General features: G+C 40.9%; 1 protein-coding gene across 3 annotated transcripts in view; it reads right to left on the reverse strand.

Annotated features, from left to right (window-relative positions):
• Positions 1 to 206: 206 nt before the first annotated feature.
• Positions 207 to 25891, reverse strand: part of slc39a9 (solute carrier family 39 member 9) — a 40958-nt gene continuing 15273 nt past the window's right edge. The window contains exons 2-7 of one of the 3 annotated variants that reach the window (XM_069917303.1): positions 24963 to 25071; positions 19404 to 19595; positions 12374 to 12442; positions 9839 to 9924; positions 3305 to 3439; positions 207 to 1517 (exon numbers count right to left, since the gene is read on the reverse strand). In XM_069917303.1, the coding sequence (XP_069773404.1) occupies positions 1290 to 1517; positions 3305 to 3439; positions 9839 to 9924; positions 12374 to 12442; positions 19404 to 19595; positions 24963 to 25071 (819 nt within the window). In that variant the 3' untranslated portion in view covers positions 207 to 1289. The remainder of the gene's footprint in view (positions 1518 to 3304; positions 3440 to 9838; positions 9925 to 12373; positions 12443 to 19403; positions 19596 to 24962; positions 25072 to 25891) is intronic. The other 2 variants (XM_069917305.1, XM_069917304.1) reach the window with 2 other exon arrangements.

Consider the following 25891-nt stretch of genomic DNA (forward strand, 5'->3'; position numbering starts at 1 on the left):
TTTATAACCAAACAGTTCTTTCAAAGAGCTGGCACAGTACCATCTAATAAATAGTTACCTCGATGTGATGCAAGATTCCAAAAGGGACTGTTGTTCGAAATATCATTCCATTTTATCTGGAGAACAGAGATCGGAGCAGAATGCTTTTCAGTTTAAGGGGAGGTCTTTATAAGTGTTGGGATAGAAGTTGCACAAAATCAAGAATGGCCACTTATTAAAAATTTATTTATAGATATACATCTTAAAAACAAAAATTCTGCAAGATCTGTTAACGTGTACAAAGAGTTGAAAAAATAAGGCCATTGTCCATGGAATGATTTCAGTTTACCTGAAGCAACTGAACAATGAATATTCACAAGTCAGAGTAATGGTATTTCATCCTTCACACTTCATTTATCGGGAACACTCATCCTACACCCACCTACTGGCTGCACAATAGGGTCGACCATTAAAATGGAAGTTTGAGAGCTTATTTTAATTACCGTTCCCCATATACATTAACAGAGGACCATGAACAAAAATTCTTCCCAAATATATTAGCCTGCCAAAATCCTATTATTTAAACACAGACACTGAACTAGCAGGCACCAAGCTCACGAGCCAAATTATTTAAGACTGTACACTTATGAATAAAATCCCATCAAAATTATATTTCACATATTCATAACCTGGTGTTAATTCTCTTGGCTTGATTAATGCCCTGGATTATCTCCAATGTAGCCCAAGTTCATTGATAATTTAGTAAATGCATGTGCTTTAGTCATTGTGACTAGACACTAATTACAATGTACATCCTGTTCATGTGTTGAAACAAGTTCAGCGGTTTCCAGCTTTGTTGTTACAGTAAACAAAACTCACCTTTCAAAATACACAAAATCGTTGGAGGAACTCAGCAACCATGGAAAGCAATAGGCAATTGACTAATCGGGCTTGAGCCATACCTGAAGGACTCAGGCTTGAAATGTCGACTGCCTATTGCTTTCCATGGATGCTGCATGGCCTGCTGAGTTCCTCCAACACTTTTCTGTTTTGTACTAGTTCCCCAGCATCTGCAAACTTCTTGTTTACCTTACTTTTTATAATGGCTACACTACCAGAATTTCCCCCCATCTTATTTACTTTGTGGCTGAATTTCACTTAATTTTTTTATATTTCCAATCCATTTCATTTGGAACTTCACAGGAAAGAGTGAAAGGGAAAAATTCCAGCAGATGTAGTAGTCCTGCCAACCAATCATAGGAGAGTTAGCAGACTCTTCACTATCCAGGTTCCTACTGGGCTGCTAATGGTTAATGCTGGTGACCTACTGACAGTACCAATGGAATCAGGCAGCCCAGGATGAGCGTGCAAACCTCAAGTCGACTGAGTCCCTTCCCACCTGACTCAGCCTTGTGACTGTGGCCGGTGCCCCCCACCTCTGGAAGAACGTGCACAGTGGCTACATATAGGAAAGTTCCTGCTGAAAACAGCATGGCGATTCCAGTGGCATTCACTTCTGAAAGTACTTCTTTACTGCTCTGCAAGAACATGGAAGAAAAGGAAACACAAGTATTATCTGGCAAACAGCATATGTTCAATTCACAAAACTATTTTAAAGAATATCAATTTTAAAATTAGCTGGTTAAATTCAGTACAATAATAAAATGGCAGAACTATTGACAAACATCAATCAGATCATCTCAATCCAGATGCAAACTGCATCTAAGATTAATTAACAACCAGCACCTCAGGATATTCCAAGGTCCTTTATATCCAACTCTGTTGGCAAGTCATGCAGCTGCAAATCGGCTTAAAATAGCTCTGAAACAGATCACCATTAAAATACTTTAACATGTATCTGGCTATTCTATAACAGTAGTACTGTATGTCCAATCAAATGGTGCAATTACAAAGTGTCAGTTCCAGATACCAACAATGCCCTGGATTCAAAACCCCGCTCCTCGATTGGGAAAAAAACTCATTAAAATTGCTCTGTATATTATGACAAATCAAAGAAACTTCTTCCTGCTATTTTAGCAGAAGTTTTAACCCAAGTATTTCAGAAAAAGGAGAATTTTAAAAAGTGTTGTGTATTTTCAGCCTACTTCAAAATGTCAAAAGTGTGACAAGAGGAGAAAAAAAAACTTTTCCCTTTGCTACCTACCCAAAGCAAGATTTAAAAATGCAATACTCAAAAGGGCTGAAGAAACTCTGCAGGGCACGAAGCATCCATATGAAGTGAAAGGCAATCAATGTTTCGGAACTTATCACACATCTGCAGATATTCTTGTTTAACAGCAAAAATTTTTTTAAAAAGCTTCTGGAATGCTGTACATATCATATAATATGAAATATCTGCAGCCTCCCAAGCTACCCCAAGCATAAAACTGTTCCCCAGCAAGTCAAAGGCAGAACCAGATTAACAATGATGTCAAGCTCCATGTTGCTTGCGGACTGTACTGTCAGAGGCTAAAGCTTCCCAGTGCTCATGAGAATGTAAAATTACATCAACTGAGCTTTCTCACACCATCACGTCAGAATCCCCTTGGATTCAGTGCATTCCAGTTGGACAGAGGACTAACTATTTCAAAAACTGAGAACACAAATAATTGATGGAAAAAAACAGAACAATCTTTTTTGCAATGATTTGATTGATGTGTGTTTCCTCTGGTTTAACAAGGGGAAAAAAAACCTCATTTTCTTGAATTTCATCACCAGTTCTGTTTTATAGATGACACAACAATAAAAGCTTTGATTAAAAATTACCCAAACTCTGCTACTGACAAATGTTAGCTTTAGCTGAAGGCCAATGTCCTACTACATGTTGTTGGCTGACAACCTCAGTAGAGAGTACAGGTCAGTCAGACATGTCCTATCCTTGAATGAGATGTCAGGCCAAGAGACTCTGTCCTCCTTCAGGCTAATAGTAAAAACAAGGTGTTTTTTTGGGCCTTCACCAATAACTTCACAAACAATAGGAAAAATAGACTGATGGATTGATTATTGAGCTATGCCGCAAGTAACTTGCTGGCATTACTCTGTTGTGATTTCTTCACACATCAGCACGACATCATGATTAAGTGCTGTGATAATAGTGCAGTGCTGTTACAGTGCTCATGACCCAGATTTGAATCCCATGCTGTCTGCCGAGAGTTTGTACGCTCTCCCCATGTCTACGTGGGTTTCCTCCAGGAACATAGAGGGTCTGGCATGTTAATTTGTATATTTGGGTGGCACTGACTCATGGGCCAAAAGGGCCTGTTACTGAGCCATGGCTCCAAATTTAATTAGATACCATTTCATTTTAAAAAAAAACATCCTATACCTTACTCAGGCCCAAGTAAGTGACCATGGAGAGCAGTGGTGCTGCTAACGCAAATACCAGTAGGTGTTTCCTGATTCGGTTCCTTTCGAGTCCTGCGTGCATAAGGAAAGAAACCAGACCAAAAGCAGCTGGCGCCTAAAAGAGAGAACACAATGATTGCAGAGCACCATTTAACAGTCCATGCAGGATGCTTCCAGTTGCTTGTGTCATTACCTTACAGCACAGTACAGGCCCTTTGGCCCACAATTTTGTGTCCTATATAAACCTACACAATTGAAACCTTCCCTACCTCACATCCATAACCTTTTTCTTGCATCCAAGCACCTTTCTAATAAGAGACCTTTACATGTCTATTGTACCAGCCTCCACCAACAATCTGATAATACATTTCAGGCATCTACTACTCGGTGTATTAAAAAAAAACTTAACCCTGACATCTCCCCTGAACTTTCCACCCTTCACCTGATATCCTCTGGGTTTTGCTACCAAGAAAAAGATGCTGGCTGTCCACCATCTATGCCTTTCATAATCTTGTAGACCTCCATCATAGGTTTCTCCATCCAATCTTAGATCCTCAGCACCCCCAAAGTGCATCACTGTTGGTGCACGACAATCGAGGAGCAAGCACAAAACTTAGAACACAGGCTGAAGAGATGAGCAATTTATCATAGTCCTGAATGCAAGGATTGGAAACCCTACATCCAAAATACTGTAACTGCTAAAGGAGAGAATACCTTAAGGCCCTTTCAGGGAGCCTGAACACCCCAGTGTAAAGCCATGACAATAGACAATAGGAGCTGGAGTAGGCCCTTCGACTCGTCGAGCCAGCACCGCCATTTTATAGATCATGGCTGATCATTACTATCAGTACCCCTTTCCAGCCTTATCCCCATAACCCTTAACTCCTTTGCCCACTAGAGTTTTATCTAACTCTCTTTTGAACATAATCAGCGAATCTGCCTCTACCACCCTCTGTGGCAGAGCATTCCACAGATTCACACTTCTCTGGGTAAAAAAATGTTTTCTCATCTCCGTCCTAAAGGGCCTACCCTGTATTCTTAAACTATGCCCTCTAGTCCTTGTCTCCCCCATCATTAGGAATAAGTAATCTGACTTCATCCTGTCTATCCCCCTGATAATTTTGTATACCTCAATCATGTCCCCCCTCATCCTTCTAAACTCCATCGGATACAAATCCAGTTTTTCTAGCCTTTCAGCATATGTCAACCCTGCCATCCCTGGAACTAACCTTGTAAATCTGCACTGCACACCCTCTATAGCTAGTATGTCCTACCTCAAAATTGGAGACCAGAACTGGACGCAATACTCCAGGTGGGGTCTCACCAGGGCCCTGTACAACTGCAGAAGGGCGTCTCTGTTCCTATACTCCAATCCCCTCTTTATGAAAGCCAACATGCCATTTGCCTTCACAGCTTTCTGAACCTGCATGTTAGCCTTCAGTGACCGGTGAACAAGTACACCCAGATCCATTTGCACCTCCCCACTCCCTAGCTTGTCTCCATTTAAATAATACTCAGCTTTCCTATTATTGCCCCCAAAATGGATAACCTCACATTTGCTCACATTGAACGTCATCTTCCATTCAGCAGCCTACTCCCCCAAACTGTCCAAGTCCCTCTGCATTTTCCTGACATCCTCCTCACACCCCACACCGCCACCGTTTAGTGTCATCTGAAAATTTGCTCAAGTTATTAATAATCCCCTCATCCAAATCATTTACATAAATTACAAACAACTGAGGACCCAATACCGATCCCTGCGGCACTCCACTCGTCACATCCTGCCATCCTGAAAAAGACCCGCTTACTCCAACCCTTTGTTTCCTATTTCTTAACCAATTTCCTATCCATGTCAGCATCTTACCTCCAATACCATGCTCCCTGATCTTGCCCACTAGTCTCCCGTGCGGTACCTTATCAAAGGCCTTCTGGAAGTCCAAATGCACCAAATCCACTGGCTCTCCCAAGTCCACCCTCTTTGTCACATCCTCGAAAAATTCCAGAAGGTTAGTCAAGCATGACTTACCCTTAAGGAATCCATGCTGACTAGCCCTTATACTATTATTTCTGCCTAAGTGTTCTGCTATTACTCCTTTTATGATAGATTCCAATATCTTCCCCACCACTGACGTCAGGCTGACCGGTCTATAATTTCCCGTTTTCTCCCTCCCTCCCTTCTTAAAAATCAGCACCACATCAGCCACTCTCCAATCCTCAGGGACCTCCCCCGAATCTATGGAACTTTGGAAAATGTCGACTAGTGCCTCCACAATTTCCATAGCAACTTCTTTAAGCACCCTGGGATGCAGCCCATCAGGCCCTGGGGATTTATCAGCCCTCAGTCCCAACAATTTACTCACAACCTCCTGCTTCTGGATCCGGATATCCATTAGATCCCCTACTTCCCCAGGAAAGTTCCCCAAGTCTCTTGATACCACATGACCACTACCCCCTAACTGACCATAACCTATATCCTCCATAGAATATCCCCCCTTGCACCTCAATACCCACTCACCTGAATGTGCCCAAAGTGCCTCCAAGGCACTGATGCCAACCCTCCTGGGGAGGGATAATAGCACAGTTCTCTGCCGACAGCCCCTGCCCCGCTAGGGAAGGGGACATTGAGGCAGCGGAGGTCTGTGGGGGCAGGGGTGGCCTGTGCGGGCTGTGACAGCTTGGCTGGCCACTCCTGCACCTCACTGGGCGCTTCAGTCTTCGGGGCTGCTCTCTGCAGCTCAAAACGCGGCAGAGCAATATTGGTCTTCCCTACCCATAATTCCCCCATGCAGCTGGAACTGTTGTGGAAACACAGAGCAGTTTCACCTGTGTAGGGGATTATGGGTAGGGAAGACTGCCATTACTATGCCGCATATTTATGACGGGTGGCGCTGTGGCACCAGTCGCCCCGCCTCCATCAGATGCGGAGGGCGCTACGAGGTGCCTCTGGATATGAATAGGCCCTTTTAGGTGGACCAGACAACGCTGTAGCAGCCTTTTAGAACTGCCACCTCGTGGCGAACTGGCCCCGGTTGTACCGTCACGTGGCGGGGCAGCCACAAGGGACCTCCTTGCCTCGTGACTTTAGCCCAGCGCGCGCCTCAGGCAGACATTATGTCGTCACCGCCCATGCAGCCCTTAAAGGGGCGCACGTGGGATTTGAAATAAACGGTCGTTGAGAACCTTCAACGTGGTGGTTGTGAGTTTCTTTCATCGTAGCTGCCGCGACAAGTTACCAGTTTTAAATCCACTCCTGTCGCCAGCCTCAAGGCTGAGGGTTCACCTGAAAGGGCCTTTAGAAGCACTGTTACATAATACTGCCTTAATAAATACTTTGGACAGGCCATTTTCCTCCGCCCAGTTGCTTTTTTACTGAAATTAAGCAGAATACTATCTCACTGTTACACTAGACAGAACTCCACTGCTGCTCTTTCAACAAACTTTAAGTCTATACCTCTCTGATGACACCTCATCTGATAGAGTTCACCTCTGACAGTGCATTCTTCCAAGAGCATTGCATTGAACATTCTGTATTCAAACCTCTGGAGTGGACCTTCTACATAATATTCCCTCTGACCATACCATACATCTATAAATGTCATGCCACAATGGCTGCTGGAAATTTCAGGGACATTTGCTTTAAACAAACTGAAACTTGTATACAGACGGCCAGGTAGCATTCCTCATAGCTGAGCACACAGTGGTAAAATGTATTCAATTGCTGGTGGCAATTTGCCTTTTTCAGAGGACAGTTGAGACTTAGGTTATATTTAGAATTTATAAAAACGAGAGGGCCTCTCACAAGACAAGATTCGGACAGGACTAGACATTGGGGGACGTCCAGATTAAGGGGACACAGCCTAACCACTTAGGACTGAGATAAGGGAAAACTTCTTGTGAACTTGTGGAACTCCTGATCAAAGCCATTTTGTTCCATATATTCAAAAGGGAGTTGAATAAATTGATCAAGGAGAATGGAGAGAAATCAGGAATAGGGTACACATGATCAGCCATGGTCATACTGAATGGTGGTGCAGGTATGAAAGTTTGAATGATCTTTTCCTGTACTTTTTCCCTATTATTCTATGATACTGCTGGATTATAAAATCATGGAGAAAAGTCAAAAATACGTCTATAAATGTCATGCCACAATGGCTGCTGGAAATTTCAGGGACATTTGCTTTAAACAAACTGAAACTTGTGTACAGATGGCCAGGTAGCATTCCTCATAGCTGAGCACATAGTGGTAAAATGTATTCAATTGCTGGTGGAAATTTACCTTTTTCAGAGGAGAGTTGAAAGTCAACAACTGAGGTTTATCTGGCTCACAGAGAACATCACTGACAACTTTGGATTTCACAACACTCCAGCTCATTTTACTCATTCCAACTCTCCCCTCCGACCCTACCTTTTCTGGATTTAAATTTTTTTTTTAAAAAGATTCTAACTCGACTTCACAAATGTTGAGGTATGAATCCTTCTATTCCATCACTTTCGGCATGTGCTCTTCAGAACACAATCCATATTAAAGGCAGGATTTCATCTCTGCAAGAAATCTGTGGGAGGTAGACCAGTTAGAACAAGATCAAGCAGGAAACCATTCTAAACCAGTCATGCTTCAGTGCTGTACATCACTGTCAAGACACTCAAGTTGAAAGACAACAAAGCCCTCTCTGTCCAGGTTACCTTTTGTACCCTCTGTACCTCCAAGTGTGATGTTCTTTGTGGAAGAGTACTCGTAAATGAAGATGGTAATTAGGAGAAAACTTCCTTCCTATCCCTTGACCTGAAGCCCTCAGATTGAAATCCACAGCTTCTCCATTCTCCCTGTGCCCCCATCTCTGGTGGCGTTCAAAGATTTATTTTGTTCACATAATAATACATAATAAAATGTAATGCACACCAGCCATTCTCAACGGGGGCGCCACAGCACATTAAGTAAAAGCCTTGCTTTCTTTTCACCTCATGTAACTTTTCTTTAATTTAGTCAGTAGGAGAGAAGTATGAAAAAAAACCCAAAATGACTGCTTCACAGGGAAGGGTCCCATAAACTTTGAGCAGATTCCTAGGGGTACAATAGAGAAAAAAAAACTGGCTGGGAATGGCTGATACATGAATCTTCAACTTTTGTCTGCCAGAAGGCAAACAAAGTGTCACCTTGAGCATTGCCTAGCTCTCCTAACAAAAAGAGAAAGAGATGCAAGAGTCCCTTTAGAGACAGTGTATGTGGATTCACCTCTAGTGCTCCAGCAGCCTCTGCAGCTGCAGGCTCCTGTTCGATCCATCGGCAACCTGAGCTCCAGATCCAAAGCTCTGATGTAATCAGGAAGCTTTCAGCATCCAAGACCCTTTGGAAGACTTTCTTGCCCTCAGCACTCTCTTGAATCCCAGTTCCAATAACTGATTCCCATGTACCAGTCTCCTGTGTGGGCCCTTTGACCGCATTCCCAACAGCCTGCAGCCGTGTAGGTCCATTGAGTCCCTTGCTGGTTGGCTGCTGTGGTCATCTTCCCTGTGGAGTCACCTTCCATGCTTCTTCTCAAGGGAGAGGGGTGGGGGATGCTCTCTCCTTTACTCATGCCCAGCTCCTCTGGACACTACTACTCCTCACGGTAGCTGCCCAGCACAGGCGTCACCATCTTGAGTAGACACCATGAATCCAGGATATCAAAAAAAGTTGGCTTCTATAACAGGCCGATTAAAGCCTGAACAGAGCTGTCAGCATCAAGCTTTGGAAAGTATGAGTCTGTGGTGCAGCATGCATCTCTACTCTCCCTGTCCATGCCAGCAGTAGCACTACCATTATAACAGCTCCAGCAGCGGCTTTTTTTTAAATACTGTGAGGAGGGAATAGAAAGCCATTGGAGTGGACAGTTAAGAGCCTGCCACATTACTGTGGATCTAGACGTACAGGTGCCAGAATATGGAATGGTTTTAGATTTCCTCTTCAAAAGGACCAGATGGTTTTTTTTTTAAAGTTCAATTCTCATAAAATAACCACATCAACTCTATTTTCTTGTTCGATCCTCTCAGCTCTTCAGTCTTTCCTCACTGAACAGCTTTCTCATCGCAGGAATGAACTGTGTGAATAGGTATTTCCACACACCACCTCTCCCACACAACTTGATCAATCCTTTGGTAAGGAGACCAAAATGGTGAACAGTATTCCAATTGCAGCACCAGTACCAACAGCACATTTGCCTTCGTATTTGCTTTCTGCCTCTTTATTTGTGAGGCAAGCAAAAGGACACCCAAATCCCACCGTAAATTAACATGAACTACTATGTCACCTTTTTAAGAGTCATTCTGCTGATCCAATCTATGAACATGGGCAACCTCACATTGTACTTGATAGTAATCCAACCACCCATTACTTAGCTGGCCCATATCACTGCCTCCTCCTGACAATTTGCTTCACCTGGTTAACCATCTCTGGATTAATAGCCCTAGGCTATGAATACAGTAACCTCACTTGCAGAATGCAGTAATAAAGAAAATCCAAATTTTAGATACTTACTTTGTGCAACATTATAGCTACAAATACAATCAACTGTACACTCGTCTGTGACGTGGAAGCTGCTGCACCCAATGCAATGCCATCCGCTGAAAGGGAAAGGAACAGATGAAGCCCAGTATTGGGAAAGGGGGGAAATTTAAAAGGAAATACGTTGCTTCAGACACAATTTCTCCCTGCAATGGACTGAACTGACAAATTTCAAACAAATGTTATTAGTCACAACTTGGTCAAAGAAAAAAAAATTTTTTTTGCAGATCCCAGTACAATTCTGGTATCACATTAACAGGCAGGAAACAATGGGCCAAAAGAACCTGAACATGAATAATCAAATTCTCTATTAAACCAAACATTCTAAAATACATAATTGCTGTTTGTTTCACAACTCTGATTTCCATTCAAAGGCAAACAGGATCTGAACAAGCCTGATCGACATCTTTTAAAGCTATGCCTTTATGCGTTTAAAGATTGAGTTAGGGCTCGACAGAGATCCAGTCTGCAACTGCACACATCACTAGAAAACTAGAAAAGGGACCAGCCTTAAAGGAACAAAGCAGGGAGAATGGCTCAAAAAAACAAGACACCAAAAAATGTAAATGTTTCTAAATTATTTCCTGGAAGAGTGAGAAAATTATGGTGACAGGAATTATTCCAAAACATTAACAATAATAAATTGCACAGAAACTACAGGATGAATTCAGCAGGGAAGCAGCGTCAGTGGGAGTTACAGACCGGCTGATGTTTCACATCTGAACCCTTCATCGACTTTGACCATTCTTTTTCTCCTCCTGCTGCCACTCAACCAGAGCTCCTCCAGCATTGTTTCCTGCTCTGCATGCTCTTGCAATAATATCGTCAATGGTGCTCAATTTGTAAATGCAAATTTGTTTAGCTTTGATTAGCAAAAATTACATATGAATTTATTTAATTTTAATTTAGAGCAGTGGTTTTCAAACTGCCTCCCTAAACTCGCATTCTACTTTAAGCAATCCCTATGCCATAAGTGCTCTAATTAGTAGGGGATTGCTTAAGGTGGTATGTGAGTGGAAACGTTTGAAAACCACTGCTTTAATCGTACCTAATTGGCTTGTTACGTGCACAGTTTCATAACTAAAAAGGAAATGGGTCAATGACAGTTTTTCTCAAGCAAAATATTTCAGTAACAATTGGGTCTAGAGCAGTGGTTCACAACCTTCTCTTCCCACTAACATACCACTTTAAGCAATCCCTTATGAATCACAGAGCATCTGTGGTATAGGGATAACAGAGCTCCTCCTATCTACTCTAGATGCACATTAATTTTGGGATTTTTGTGCAAGACCACCTTAATTCTATGACCATTGTTCATTGAAAGAAAATTTATATTTGTTTCCATTTTCCCTAGCGAAGCAAACAGTTTCATTCCTCTCCACGTTATAATCAGTCCATCGCCTCTTTAGCCACTCACTTCACCTGTTAATCCCTTGCAGTGTCTTTACTTCCTCCTTAGACTTGTGTGCCCCAATTATCACTGCAGTGTTATCAACCTGTGCACATTCCCTTGCTCTCCTCATCCAAATCATACATTGAAGGTCGATGGAGTTCCAAGCACCAATTTTTACCACACAAAATCAGGTTATTGAAAATTATCTGAACATTTGTATTCTTAGCATTCTATTCACTGATCTGCAATTAGTGCCAACACAATTCTTTCAATTGCAGGAATCAAATTTGCCACAACCCTGTGGCATCTTTCAAAGTTCCTTCTGAAAATCTAAAATATTCCATGTTTGTCCTGTACTGTTTCCTCCATGACCCATCAAGCTGGATATATCCCAAGAAGACTAATCATATTCATCAACACACAATTTCCCTTTCATTAAAACTAATCATCAACATGTTCACAGTTAATTCTAGCATTTCCCTATTACTGGTTCCAAGTTCTTGTTTCCTTGAACAGAATTACATCTGCTGCCTTCCAGTCCCCAGAATTGAGAGAATCTAGAGAATATTTGATATTCAAGCCAATGCATTTACTATTTTCACCACTTTTAAACCAGCCAGATCCAAGGGATTTCCTGCCTTTTATCCCCTCTTTCTGCATGCTTTTAACTCAGTCAATTTATTTGAAGTTCTCACAAAACTCTCAATTTCTATAAGGTGAGGAAAGGCAAATTCTATTTGTCTCTCTGGATTTCCTGATTCCCCATCGTTTCTCCATTCACTACTGAATGCAAGAGACTACATCTAATCTCACTTTTCTCATACTTACTGAAGTGATGCTCTGTAGTCTTCGCACTTTTGGGCAATCACTTAAAATAGTAATTCATGGGCACTTCAAAACCAACTCCTTACACTTTTTAGCAGGAGTCAAAGGATAATGACCACTCTCGAGTATTTTCCCCCCATCTGCTGACTGGGCCACTGAAAATTCAAATTGTCTATTTACCCCGTTAAGAGAGGAATTTCTTTGAAATCTTGACGTGCATTTTAGAAAAAGTACTATCAGCATCGACAGTGCTCTTAAAGCTATTACAAGGCACAATGGGTTAACATTACCTGCTGCATGAACCACCAGCCCAAGTGTGGTGGTGATCTTGGTATTTGCTGTTCTTGCAGCTTCAGGATCTTAAAATGAAAAAATATCAACTTTGTTAATACCTCTAATATTGATTTGTGGTTCCCAATGTTATTGCTAATTATCAATAACCCTTAAGCACAAGGGATGCATCTTTATTTTCTCTTTCTACGTTTTGTTTGGATACAGAAATATCAAGAAAATCTGACATAAAAATAGGTCTGTTACTATTATTTTAGTTGGGAAAAATTATGAGATCAGACCAATCTGCAAGTTACACTACTAAGCACAACCTCATCGCTCTGTTGGCCAAGCTTGAAAACTAATACAGAGCTTTGTGATTCTTCAGGAAAATTATTAAATACAGTGAAACACCCAATATCTGGCATCTATAGAGATCGGTAGATGCCAGATAATTGAATTTCCCAGTTGCTTGAGATTGCATGCTGTGTTATTGGTGTGCTAGGGGTGCCCAATTTTAAACTTTCATATTTTTACCTATTTATTTTTGCAATTTTTTTTTTGCTGGTTGCTTGAATTCTGGCTAACAGGAATTATATAAAAATAAGATAAATTATATAAAAATAAGATAAAATAAGGGGTATCAGATAGTAGAACCGGATGCAAGATTGCGCTGGAGGTTCAGTTCTGGAGCTAGAGTTGCCGATGATTTGGACTGGACTCTATCTGGCTGTGGAAGCGCTAGAGGTGAATCCACGGACACTCCGACTCTGGGGGGGAGCTCACTTTTGTTTCTCTTTCTCTAACTGTAAGAGGCACTTCAGGCAATTTCTGCTAATGGTGAATCTGTCTGCCTTACAGCAGACAAAAGGCAATTTTGTGTAATATGACACTGTTTTTATTACATGAGAATGAATTGAATCTTGAACTTTTAATCTTTAACAGTCAGTTGCAAGACTATAGAAAATTTATAGGGCCAATTTAATCTTTGCACTCACAGTAAAGCAAACCACCCCTCTTTGGATATGATGACCAAACTCACCACCAGGAGAGTAATACTTCTTTACTCCAAATTCAAATTTTTTCATGGCAAATGCTTATTGACCATTTATCTCACCAATTACATTTTGTATTTATTATCACTGTGATGTGTGCACAAGAGTCTGATGAACCCCAACATTACCCAACTTGTCATTTAAGAGTAAATTTTCATGTTTCCTGCTAAACTGGACATTTCATATTTTTCTTATGCCATCCATTATCATCTCATCTGCCATGTTCGTTTCCTTTTGTCTATATTCCTTCGTAGCCTCATCATCTTACCTTCATACCTAATCTTTGTACCATCAGCATATTCGGAGAGTCATGCAGTCGAGACTAGGGGTCCTGGCAGTTTACCACCATTTGCAACCTGCCAAACTGAAAATGAATCTTAATGTCAACTCACCTATCTATTAAAACACTTGCCTCCAACATACCTCTTTTGCCCCAAATCTCATGGGCACCAAGTGTATCTTGATAGTTTCCAAACATCCTTTATCCCATCCATTATTACAATTTCACCACCTCCATAACTATTTTCCTCATCTCTTAAAGATCTAGACCCTGAAACACATGGAATTTAACTACAATCACATCTTTGGAATGATGGCGGTGACATGAAACCAATGTAATTCTGCCCTAATAGGTCAATTTTGTTGCAAGTGCTTCCATTTTTAAAAATATTTTATCCAAATACTACCAAAGATTCTAAAAACTTAGTTTAGCTCAGATTCTTCTGTACCATTTAAAAAATATGCATGTTACTACCTTTAACAGTCACCACCTTATTCCTATTGCTTTTAGATTTACTGTTTCATCCAATTGATTTGTTTATTCAGCTTCAGATTGTTACCAATTCATTTTCATACATTGTGGATGATGAAATGACATTTCATTAACATTGTTGGTCTTGTGCATTAGATGTTTCAGCTGGCATTCTGTCACACTTCAAAGAAAAGCATAATGAACAAAGGAAGTCTTCAAGGGACCATCAAAATCATGAGAGCCAGGCTGGGAAATAGCTTATTCCCACATTCTGTGGAGTTCACTTAAATTGGTGCGGACTAGAAGGGCCAATATGGCCTGTTTCCGTACTGTAATTGTTATATGTTATATGGTTATTGTTACATGTATTGAGATACAATGAAAAGCTTTGTTTTGCCTGCTGTTCAGGCAAGTCAACTCATTCCCAAGAAGGTGTCAATAGAGAAGAGGTCAGTTTGCATGATGGCCTGAGCTGTGTTCACAGCACTCGGCAGTTTCTTGCAGCTTTGCTGAGTAGTTCTTTTATTAAGATGTGATGTGGGTATGGGAATTGTCCACATTTCAATAAAGTTTTTAACCAATCACCCTTCCTTGCCATGATGTGCCTGGTTTGTTTTGATATGGACAACCCTAATAGACCAGCATGATGCTCTTATGGACTTTGTTCAGCTGCTTCAGAGGGCAATTGGGCTCAACAATGTATTGACTTTTTGAGTCACATTTCTTTCTGAAAGTTTAGTGAATTTGTTAGTTATCAATCAATCTGTTAATTTCACAAACACTGCCCTTTTAATTGCAGATTTTGTGAATTTAAATTTCCTAGCTAGTAAAGCTTGCACTCGAATTCTGGAACCTGACTTCTGGATACTGCCTTCTGTTAGAGGGCTCTATTGGAGAAGTTCTTTGCAGTTGGAACCAATCCTCAGAGATGGGGCGCTTGGTGACCAGAGTCCATCCAAATAGAACAGCTTTCCCCTTATCCAGCATTGATATCAATGCCCTGAAAATTGAAACCTCAAGACCCTGCAAACTCAGTTGTCATCAACAACAGTAGATGCCATTTCTTAAATTATATGTTATTTTTCCCAATGGAATACTACATTTATTCATTTCTATGTATCATTGCTGTATTTTCAGGCTATCTTCTGATTTCCAGGTTGACATGATACATTTTTTTGCTACAGCTACGGCTATCATAATAAATCTTTTTTGTGCTCCATCCAAATTGAGGCCAAGTTCTTTATTTCTTGTATTACTTAGAAGAAAGATCACAGTATTCAAACAAATTTGGGAACCGTATATGGAACACAACAGAGAAGTCCAACCCGCGGACATTCACCACCTAAAATTACAGAATGAGAAGACGACGAAATGAACTGACCCAGTGTGTAAAAGTAGATGACACAATTTTCTTGTTTATTTTCATTGTGTGATGACATTGTTTAATGGGTTCAATGTATCATATATGTTGAACGTTGAGTGGGTGGGGAGGGGGGTGGGAAGAAGGGAGGGAAGAAAAAAGGGGGAGAAAATGACACTGTGTATATTCAAGAGGGAAAGGTTTATGTGTATTTTGGTCAATATGGTTCATAGTATGAAAATTTTTTTTTAAATTTAAAAAAACAGTACATGCCTTCCATGACCCAAAAGCAAGCTTCTCCCTTCTCTGTACTCTAAGTTCAAATATCTACTTGACTTTCGACCACTAATAAAGTCCTTACCACATTCAAACCCCAAAGTTATGGCGACTTCCTGGATCAAATGCAATACACAAAAGTGTTCTACAGGTTCAAGCCCAAAACATTGGTTTCCCTTTACTTTCTAATAGATGCTGCATGACCTACTGAATTTCTCTAGCACTTCTGCACAATTCAGAACAAGCTCAGTGTCTGCAAACTTTCCTGTTTAACTCCTGGATCATAATATCTAGGTAACTCCCCTCTTGCTTGATGCCTCAGAACACTTGCAAGAAAATGTATTCAATCTCTTGGAAATCGGATACATCTTTAACATTGACACTGTGGCATGCTAAAATTCAAAGTTGTATCCCTTTGGAAAAAAAACAAATTAGGCGCCTGTATACTCAGATAAAGGGATTAAATTTGTAGTGATATCCTTTTTACCCCTCTGGCCCTGCAGAATCCTCCTCTATATATTTGTGTTAGAAATGATGAATTGCACTGTATGACATCTCTCTCTGCAATCCAACATTCTTTGTTACTTTTTCTATCTTTTTATACATTTTTTTTATTTTTCAATTTGTTGTTTTTTTTTGGGTGGGAAGGAGGGGTTTTGGGATGGGTTGAAAACATTCATGTAATCAATTTGTTCTCTTTTTGATATCTGTATATTATAATAATTGTAGTTACTGCATGTATGGAGTATTAAATAAAATATTTTTAAAAAAAACACTTGCACTTCAGATACCAGCTCCAATATCTGAACTCAGATTCCTTAAAATGCCAGTATTGGTAATCGACATGGGATTATAATGTTCTCCAAACCTCCGTGTGCTACAGTTTCAGTATACCTTCTAAGCACTGCTTTCTCTGTCCAATCCAGTTTAATTAAATCCTGTGTGGTTGATGTATTTGGTTATTGACACTTTTCTAGCTTTATACCTAACTTAACATACATTGTTCCAGATAGATCAGATTGGATTTTATGTGCAACTCATCCAACTCCCCTAATTTCACAAGAGTCATACATCACTTTGCAATTTTTGTTCCTCCTGTGTTGCTCATAGATGAGAAGTAGCTGAAGCTCAAGATTTTATCTAATTAATTTGGGAAAATTTTATAAAGTTTGCAGTTGACGTGAAACTCAGATGTAGTAAATAGTCAAGGTGACAAAGGTTGGTAATGGAAAGATACAAGATGAAATTTAACACACAAGCAACTCACTTTGTTAGAGAGTATGAGAGACAACAAAAACAAATTACAGTTTCACATGGACACAAGAAACTGATTCCCATCTGCTCCCATCAATGGTAGTAGCAGGACAAGAAGGAGATTAAAAAGCAACGTAGTACCCTTGGGTTTTAAAAAGGCACAAAAGGATGTATTGCAAAACATTCATAAAACCACTATTTAAATCACAGTTGGATCTTTGTGGTCAATGTAGACCACACTTTAAGAAGCATGCCAAGACCAGAGAATATAGTCAATATCTGAAGGAACGGTACAGGAAGTGATAACAACTGTGTAAGGGTAGAAAGACGGATTAATTTTCTGTGGTCTAGAAAAACAAAAGAGTGGAAATATTAGAAGGCATATATATGGTAAAGCAGTGGTTTGCCACCTTGTTCTTTCCACTCACATACCACTTTAAATAATCCCTATGCCATCAGTGCTGTGGTTAGTAAAGGGATTGTTTAAGGTGGTATGTGGGTGGAAAGAAAAAGTTTGAAAACCACTGTTTTAATCATTCCAACTTGACGCGTAATGTGCATGGTTTCATAACTCCAAAGGAAATGGGCCAATGACAGTTTTTCTCAATCAAAATATTTCATTAACAATTGGGTCTAAAGCACACATACCACCTTAACCAACCCCTTACTAATCACAGAGGACCTACGGCATGGATTACTTAAAGTGGTAAGTGAGTGGAAAGAAAATGGTTGAGAACCTCTGTAATCAAGGAATCAAAACCAAAAAGCAATTGGAGTAAATCAGGTAAAATTGATTTTCATGAAAGTAAGTTACAAATGCAATTTGCAGAGGAACGAAAAGTTAAACATTGAGAGCTCCTAATTGTGCAGGCTGTATAACCCATAACACATTTCACGCAAGAACGATACAAGCATATTTAAAAATAACATTTAAAATGGATTGGCCAAGTACCAAGATACCATTTACATGAAGATACTAAACAAAAAGGAGGAACTGGATAAGCTGATAAAAGATTGAGTAACCCTCATTTAAGGCACACCTTATGGTAAGACAAAGAAAACCTGTTCTAACACCAGCAATTATACACAAAGAGCAAACTTCAGATTCACTGCTTCCAATAGAAATAGCAAAACCTAAACTGTTGAAATTGGAAAGGGAAGTCCAACAAGTGCAGGGATTAAGAGGGGATGCAGTTCTTTAACCCGACCTGTCTAAATACTGTCTTTGGGTTGGCTTCGCGGACGAAGATTTATGGAGGGGGTAAAAAGTCCACGTCAGCTGCAGGCTCGTTTGTGGCTGACAAGTCCGATGCGGGACAGGCAGACACGGTTGCAGCGGTTGCAGGGGAAAATTGGTTGGTTGGGGTTGGGTGTTGGGTTTTTCCTCCTTTGCCTTTTGTCAGTGAGGTGGGCTCTGCGGTCTTCTTCAAAGGAGGTTGCTGCCCGCCAAACTGTGAGGCGCCAAGATGCACGGTTTGAGGCGTTATCAGCCCACTGGCGGTGGTCAATGTGGCAGGCACCAAGAGATTTCTTTAGGCAGTCCTTGTACCTTTTCTTTAGTGCACCTCTGTCACGGTGGCCAGTGGAGAGCTCGCCATATAACACGATCTTGGGAAGGCGATGGTCCTCCATTCTGGAGACGTGACCCATCCAGCGCAGCTGGATCTTCAGCAACGTGGACTCGATGCTGTCGACCTCTGCCATCTCGAGTACTTCGACGTTAGGGATGAAAGCGCTCCAATGGATGTTGAGGATGGAGCGGAGACAACGCTGGTGGAAGCGTTCTAGGAGCCGTAGGTGGTGCCGGTAGAGGACCCATGATTCGGAGCCGAACAGGAGTGTGGGTATGACAACGGCTCTGTATACGCTTATCTTTGTGTGTTTTTCAGGTGGTTGTTTTTCCAGACTCTTTTGTGTAGTCTTCCAAAGGCGCTATTTGCCTTGGCGAGTACCCTAGACTTGCGAGAACCTAATTTGAAATATCCGGCTTATGAATACTGGATGTCTCATTTGATGCGATGCTATGAATATATTTCCAAACTTCTCAACTAACCATTATCTAGTACACAGGCCATAACAAAACTTTGAATGCTACACTTGACTAGCTTGGGAGTTAAAATCTTAGCCCATGGCTTCTTCAAGACATCACTTTCTTTAATCTTTTGAATGATCTCAATAGATTAAACTCTGAAATTTTGAGTCCTCAAGGAGTAACTCAGAAACAGAAGCAACATAGCAACAGACCAGTTAAGATTAAATAAAATCTTATATAAACATACCACATTAACATTTGGCACTCTTTGCATTGCATTTCCTTGTTCATCAGCAGCGCCAAGATTTTTAGAGCCTCTTACCATCAGTTGAGTGCATGTGAGAACTCCCAATTTGATCCACTAGGAGCATAAAAACGAACCCAAGGACCAGTGAAACACCAATGAATGCATGCAAAGCAATGTGCTCATGATCATGCTTGGCCTCCACCGACTCTCCAGTCTTCTTCAATGGATCCTCCGCTTTCCCGCCTTCGTCTCCATGAAGGTGCTTATCTACAGAGTAAATAGATTAAATCAGCTCCACTCCCCTCGTGCAGTCTGCAAAGTTTATTAATCCCTTTTCTACTGCTTAAACCAGTACATTAAAATATTCCAGGCAGGCAGGTAGGGATCATAAAAGTCACTCTCCAATTAAATCTTTAATGCATCTCGAAGTTGGCAAGAATTCATCAGCACTGTGCTTTCACTGAATCACACAAACACTGTAGCAGTTAGCAGCTTATGACAACTCAATGCAGGATCAGTGACAGTCAAAAGATGTTGAAGGCTTCTGTTGTCTTACATCAGAGTCTGTAACCAAGGCAGCCCTCTCCTCCAATAGACAGGATGTTCTGCAGCTCAGTATTTTAGAAACCATACTTGTTCTCCATCCAAATTATGATCGGGAATTCACCATGTTGGCAGAAGCAGTACCAATATTAACTTTTAATCATTTTTAAAATAGAAAATTGGAAAAATATTTAAAGGGGGAATAGTGACAATATAATAGAGAGCAAGAGGGGCAATGATTGAACAATACCTACTCAGCTTGCTGACCATAACTGTATGACAATGAGATTGTTTTTAAGTGATCCAATTGCAATAGAATTTAGGAGAAAGTACCACTTCATAAAGAGATTTGTGCTTTCTCTGTTTTCTAGGTATGTTTACTGTACAACAGACAGTTTGCACCACCTCAAACTCATTGATTCTGCTAACTGGAAAGATACTGCAAGGCCATCCGAGAGGTTCAAGAAACGAGCACTAACTTGGTTGTCAGAGCTGTTGCAGACATGGTGGGCTGAATGGTCCTTTGTTTGGAAGTTCTGATTTTCAGTAAGTACAAATAAAGAAAACCTAGGCTATATTTTTCAGATGCTGCAGAAACTAAGACCTTTGAGCGGCATGTCGTTGTGGTGATCAAGCTGGCGCTCGGGGCAGCGAGCACAACAAAAAGCCAGCAGCCTGCGCAGCGGCACTGGTCCCAACAAGCAAACCGGTGGGTGAACGGCAAGGGCAGCATAAAGCCCAGCGATCCCAAAATGCCGCTGGCCTTGCTGCATAGTCAACAGTCAGGGACAGTGCATGGGGAAGAAGGGATTGTTATGCAAGAAGATACCCGTGTGCAGGAAATCCATTTTTGTTATGCAGATTGGAGTGCGAGGAGTATAAAAGTTGGGCCTGAGTCCCTAATAAAACAGAGAGCTTAACCTGACTACACTGCTTGTGCATGTCTTCATTCAAGTAGCGCACGGCTAAAACCTTTACAGGAACGGTCACTGCAATGTGCAAAAAAAAACTTTAAACAGCAATAAAGATTCTGGACCTTTTGCCTGAATTTAAAATTGTGTGCTCCTCCTGGCAGCTTTGTTAAAATTGCTTGGATTTACCCTTTCAACGTCTAAAATGACAGCATCCCAAATCACTGTTGAATGTGGGAAATTATATAGGATCAATGAAGAGGGCAGAAGACAAGTGAAAGTAGAATGGAAAATGACATTACTGGAAGGTTAGGCTCACCCTTGTTAACTCGGCAGTTACCCAATCTGTAAATGGCTGCTCCAATGTGGAGGATATCACAGCAAAAAGGACTGGGAAGAGCAGCTTGACTGTTGCTAGAATCCCATTGAAGCTGACAGACATCATGGAGGGTAATCCAATGAACATGGGAACTAGTCAGGTGGAAGGCAAGGAAAGGGTGAGTGGAGCAGGACAATAGACATGGTTGCAAGCCCAGGCAACAATGGGAGTGGGAAATCATGGTTAAAGAGCAAGGATGCCCTGGTGTGGAAGTCTGCGTCAACAGAACCATCACAACAGAAAGACAGAGATGCAATGAAGTCCTAAGAGGGAATACGGTGGGAGGAGATGTAATCAACATAGGTGCAGAGATCAGCAGCAGTGGGTGTTATCTAGTTGCAGATCTGTCACCTGAGTTGAGACGAAGAACTCAAGAAATGTCAGAGATGTACTAGATGAAAGTAAGAAATGGGTGAAAATTGACAAAGGTGAGACATTTCATTTCCAGTTCAGGAAGCAGAAAATTGTAAAATGTTAAAATGTGTGAATTGTTAAATGTTAACTCATTTATCCAACTCACTTGACCAGTACCTTTTTCATCTCTACTTCTACAGAGTGATGCAGACAAATAAAATGGAATGATATTTGATGTTCCCAACTTGTCCTGTTGACAGAATCATATTGCCTGTGGCTGGTAGTTCCATGGAGAGCCACTGGTAATGATCGCCTTGTAGGTGGGATTATCTGATGCATACATATATCTTGCAATGTAGAAATTAAGACAAGCTGGGGTTTCTAACCATATAACTGTTTACGGTGCGGAAACAGGCCATGTCAGCCCTTCGAGTCCACATCAGTTCACTAGAACAACTCCACTAGCTCAACCCTCCCGTTTTCCGCCCATAACCCTCCAACCCCCTCACCTCCATGTACACATCCAACCTTCTCTTAAATGACAGAAGGGACCCTGCCGCAACTATCTCATTTGGAAGATCATTCCATTCTGCCACCACTCGCTGAGTGAAAAAGCATCCTCTAATATTTCTCCTAAAGTTTTTCCCCCTTTACCTCTTGTTCCAACCTCCCCTGCCCTCAAGATAAAGAGTCTTATGTCTAGTCTATCTATTCCTTTCATAATTTTAAATACCTCCAAGTCCCCTCTCAGTCGTCTTCATTCCAATGAATAAAGTCCCAGTCTCCTTAATCTCTCCCTGTAATCCAGGCAACATCCTTGTAAACCTTCTCTGCACCCTCTCCACCTTATCTATATCCTTGGAGACCAGAACTGAGCACAGTACTCCAAACCAGGCCTCACCAATGCCTTAAACAGCCGCAGCATCACTTCCCAGCTCCTATACTCTATACTATGATTTATGAAGGCCAGCATACCATATGCCTTCTTAACCACCCTGTCTACATGGGAATCCACCTTCAGTGAACTCTGTACCATAATCCCCCTAGGTCCCTCTGCTCCTCTGCATGCCTCAATGCCCTCCCCTTAACTGCGTATGTCCGATTCTGGTTATTTTTACTGAAATGCAACATCTCGCACTTGTCTACATTGAATTCCATCTGCCATCTTTCAGCCCACTCTTCCCAACAAACCAAATCCTTCTGTAATCCAAGAAAATCTACCTCACTATCCACCACTCCCCTATTTTCATATCATCCGCATATTTGTTTACCCAGTTAACCGCACCCTCCTCGAAATCATTAATATAAATGATAAACAACAAGGGACCCAGCACCGATCTCTGAGGCACCTCACTTGTCACAGGCTTCCAGCCTGACAGACAGTTGTCCACCATGACTCTCTGCTGTCTATCTTCCAGCCACCTCTGAACCCAGGTCACAATCTCTCTACTAATTCCTAGTGACTGAACCTTCCTTATTAACCTTCCACACGGAACCTTATCAAAAGCCTTACTAAAATCCAAATAGATCACATCAACCTTCATCCACCTTTTTTGTCACTTCCTCAAAAAACTCAACAAGGTTCGTCAAACATGACTTTCCCTTTTCAAACCCATGCTGGGTGCCCCTAATCGTACACTGCCTATCCAGATATGCATATATACTATCTCGAAGAATATCCTCCATAACCTTCCTCACCACCGAAGTCAAACTTACTGGCCGATAATTACTTGGCCTACACCTAATGCCTTTTTTAAACAATGGAACTACATTCGCAACCCTCCAATCCTGTAGTTCCACCCCCTCCTCCAGTGATCTTTGAAAAATCACTGTCAGTGATGTCAATATTTGTTCCCTGACCTACTTTAAAGTTCTGGGAAAAATTCCATCAGGACCAGGAGACTTATCCACCTTAATTGATCCTAGAAGGTCCAAAACCCTCACTTTACTAATCCCTATCCTCTCCATAACTAAGCCCTTTGCCTCTCTTATCTCATAAAGCCCAGTGTCCCTTTCCCTCGTTTGTTCCACGTAAACCCCAGACCTGCCACCAAACAGCAGCAGAGCAGTAATATTCTACAATCAGGGATCAGATCCACTTTACATATAGTCTTATTGCTTCACATTGGGAATGGATGGCTTAAGTAGCTCAATCCAACTCCATCAAGGGAGTGACCAAACGTGCAGGAAAGTGGGTGATTTTTAAAATGTTTATTTCATTAAAAAAATTCTTATAATTTAATTTTTTTTTTTAATTCTTAATTATTTCAGACTATAAATATCAGAGATACAATAGAATATCCATTATCCAGCACCTCTGGGAATCACAGATGTCAGATATGCAAATTTTCCAGTTGACTGAGACTCGCTCTTCTAATACCTAATACGCCTGCATTAAGAACACATCATCTCAAAGTCAAAGTTATTTGGAAAAAAAAATCAGTATTGTAGTCTATGCAAAATTCACTTTAATCAGATAATTTCCATAACTTACAAAATTTAAATTTGAACCTTGGTCGTTGGCACTGTAACAGCATTGTGTGAACCATTGCGCAAACTGTGCCTCCATTATAATTAACCCACCATCCCTCAGTTTTACAGATAAAGCCTTACTAATATTCCTAGTTCTAATAAAGATTCTTATTGGGGAAGGATAGGGAGACACTTTGGGAGAGTTGTCCCAGTGGCAAGAGGCATCAGTCGGCTCTTCATCCTGGGTGCCACCATTTCAATCCAATGCAACTTTATTTAAACTTTACCACCTTCCTCAAGTCAACAACCCAACTCACCTCCACGCAAGTGTTCTGGTCAGGCCCCCAACTCACCTCTATGCAAATACTCTGGTCAGGCCCTCGGCGCACCTTCTTTGCACTGACAACCCAGCTCACCTCCACGCAGATGGCGACAGTGAATAGAATACATGCACATTGAGGGGCATTGCTAGTTCAGTGGGGCAAACCTGTGCGTATCCTTCGAAATCTCAGCACTCCCCCGCGGGTTCTATCCACACAGTCTTAATCATCTGAAAATCTATTTACTTATTTCCTATGATTTTTCTTTGTCAGTTGAGTTTCTGGCTAATTGAATTCAGGATAATGGGGATTCCACTGTACTTAAAAATCAGTTCAAAGAATTTTGACAACACAGAGGGGCACGGCTCAGGAGCGACTGCTGAGGCCAAATTGCTTCTTGCAGTTGATTCTAGTTCAGCGGAAGACTTTTGGACAGAAGGGACAACTTGATTGGCTCTCCAGATCGATAAGAGATGGTTGGTGCAGGCTGGATCCAGTGCAATCTTGTCCAATACCTACAACCATTTAACGAAACCATAACTGAATTCTAATGAGTACATGACTCAACACTATTGAGCATCATAGGCCATTTAATTACCTTTACTATGAGCCTTCCCATACTTTCAAAGCATTGGGCTCCAAATGAAAAACTTACCATGCAAAGCATCCTCATAGAGTGCATGAACCCCTTCAGGAATAATGACTGCCAAAGCTGTGCCACACAGAAGTCCAGCACCAAGAACTGTCACAACCTTCAATCTTTCCTAAGAGAGAAATAAGCAAAACATTACTTTTTTTTTAGTTTTGTGTATACTACACAGATGAAAGTCCCGATAGGAAAGGCATCTCATCAACTGGGCTTGCAAGTAGAATTATTTTCTTGCAGCTTTAATACATATTCTATATTCTGTTAACTATTATAAGCCTTACCACACATTATATATTTTTTCTAAACATCAGTGGAATAGAATTCTTCCAAACTCTTACAGAAATATTAAGATCCTTAAGATCATCATTAATTTGGATCATGGCTGATCCAAGATTTAGCTCCATATACAAGATTCTTCCTGATATTACTCAAATCTTTGGTCCAACAAAAATTGATTTTAAAGTTAGCAAATAATTTAGCTGTTTGCAGAAGGGCATTTTAAACTTTAATCTTGAAAGGGCTCTTATTAAATTCCAAGCTGTTCTTTTATTTGTAGATTTCCAAAACTGCAGATTGTGTTTCCTTTTTTAATCTAGTTTCTAAATTTGTCCATTTGAGTCACAATTTGTGTAACCTCACCTTTAATCTCTCCACTTAAGCCCACATTACATGCTGCATTACTCCTCATTGCCCAGATATAATTTTAGTACTGCAGGTCTATCTATCCAGTGATTTGTTAATTCTTAATTCTAGGTATAAATGTTAGCATTCTAAAAGGTTTTTGATCTTTATCTGTACCTGCCCATGACATTTTAATCAAAAAGGCAAAAAAAAATGCAGATACAACAAATCTGAAATAAAAACTCAAGTTACTCAACTGGTTAGTCAACCTAATCAAGGTTTGGAAGCTGTTCTGAATCCTAACTTCTTAGGAA

Source organism: Narcine bancroftii, chromosome 2 (genome assembly GCF_036971445.1).
Source record: "Narcine bancroftii isolate sNarBan1 chromosome 2, sNarBan1.hap1, whole genome shotgun sequence".
NCBI lineage: Eukaryota > Metazoa > Chordata > Chondrichthyes > Torpediniformes > Narcinidae > Narcine > Narcine bancroftii.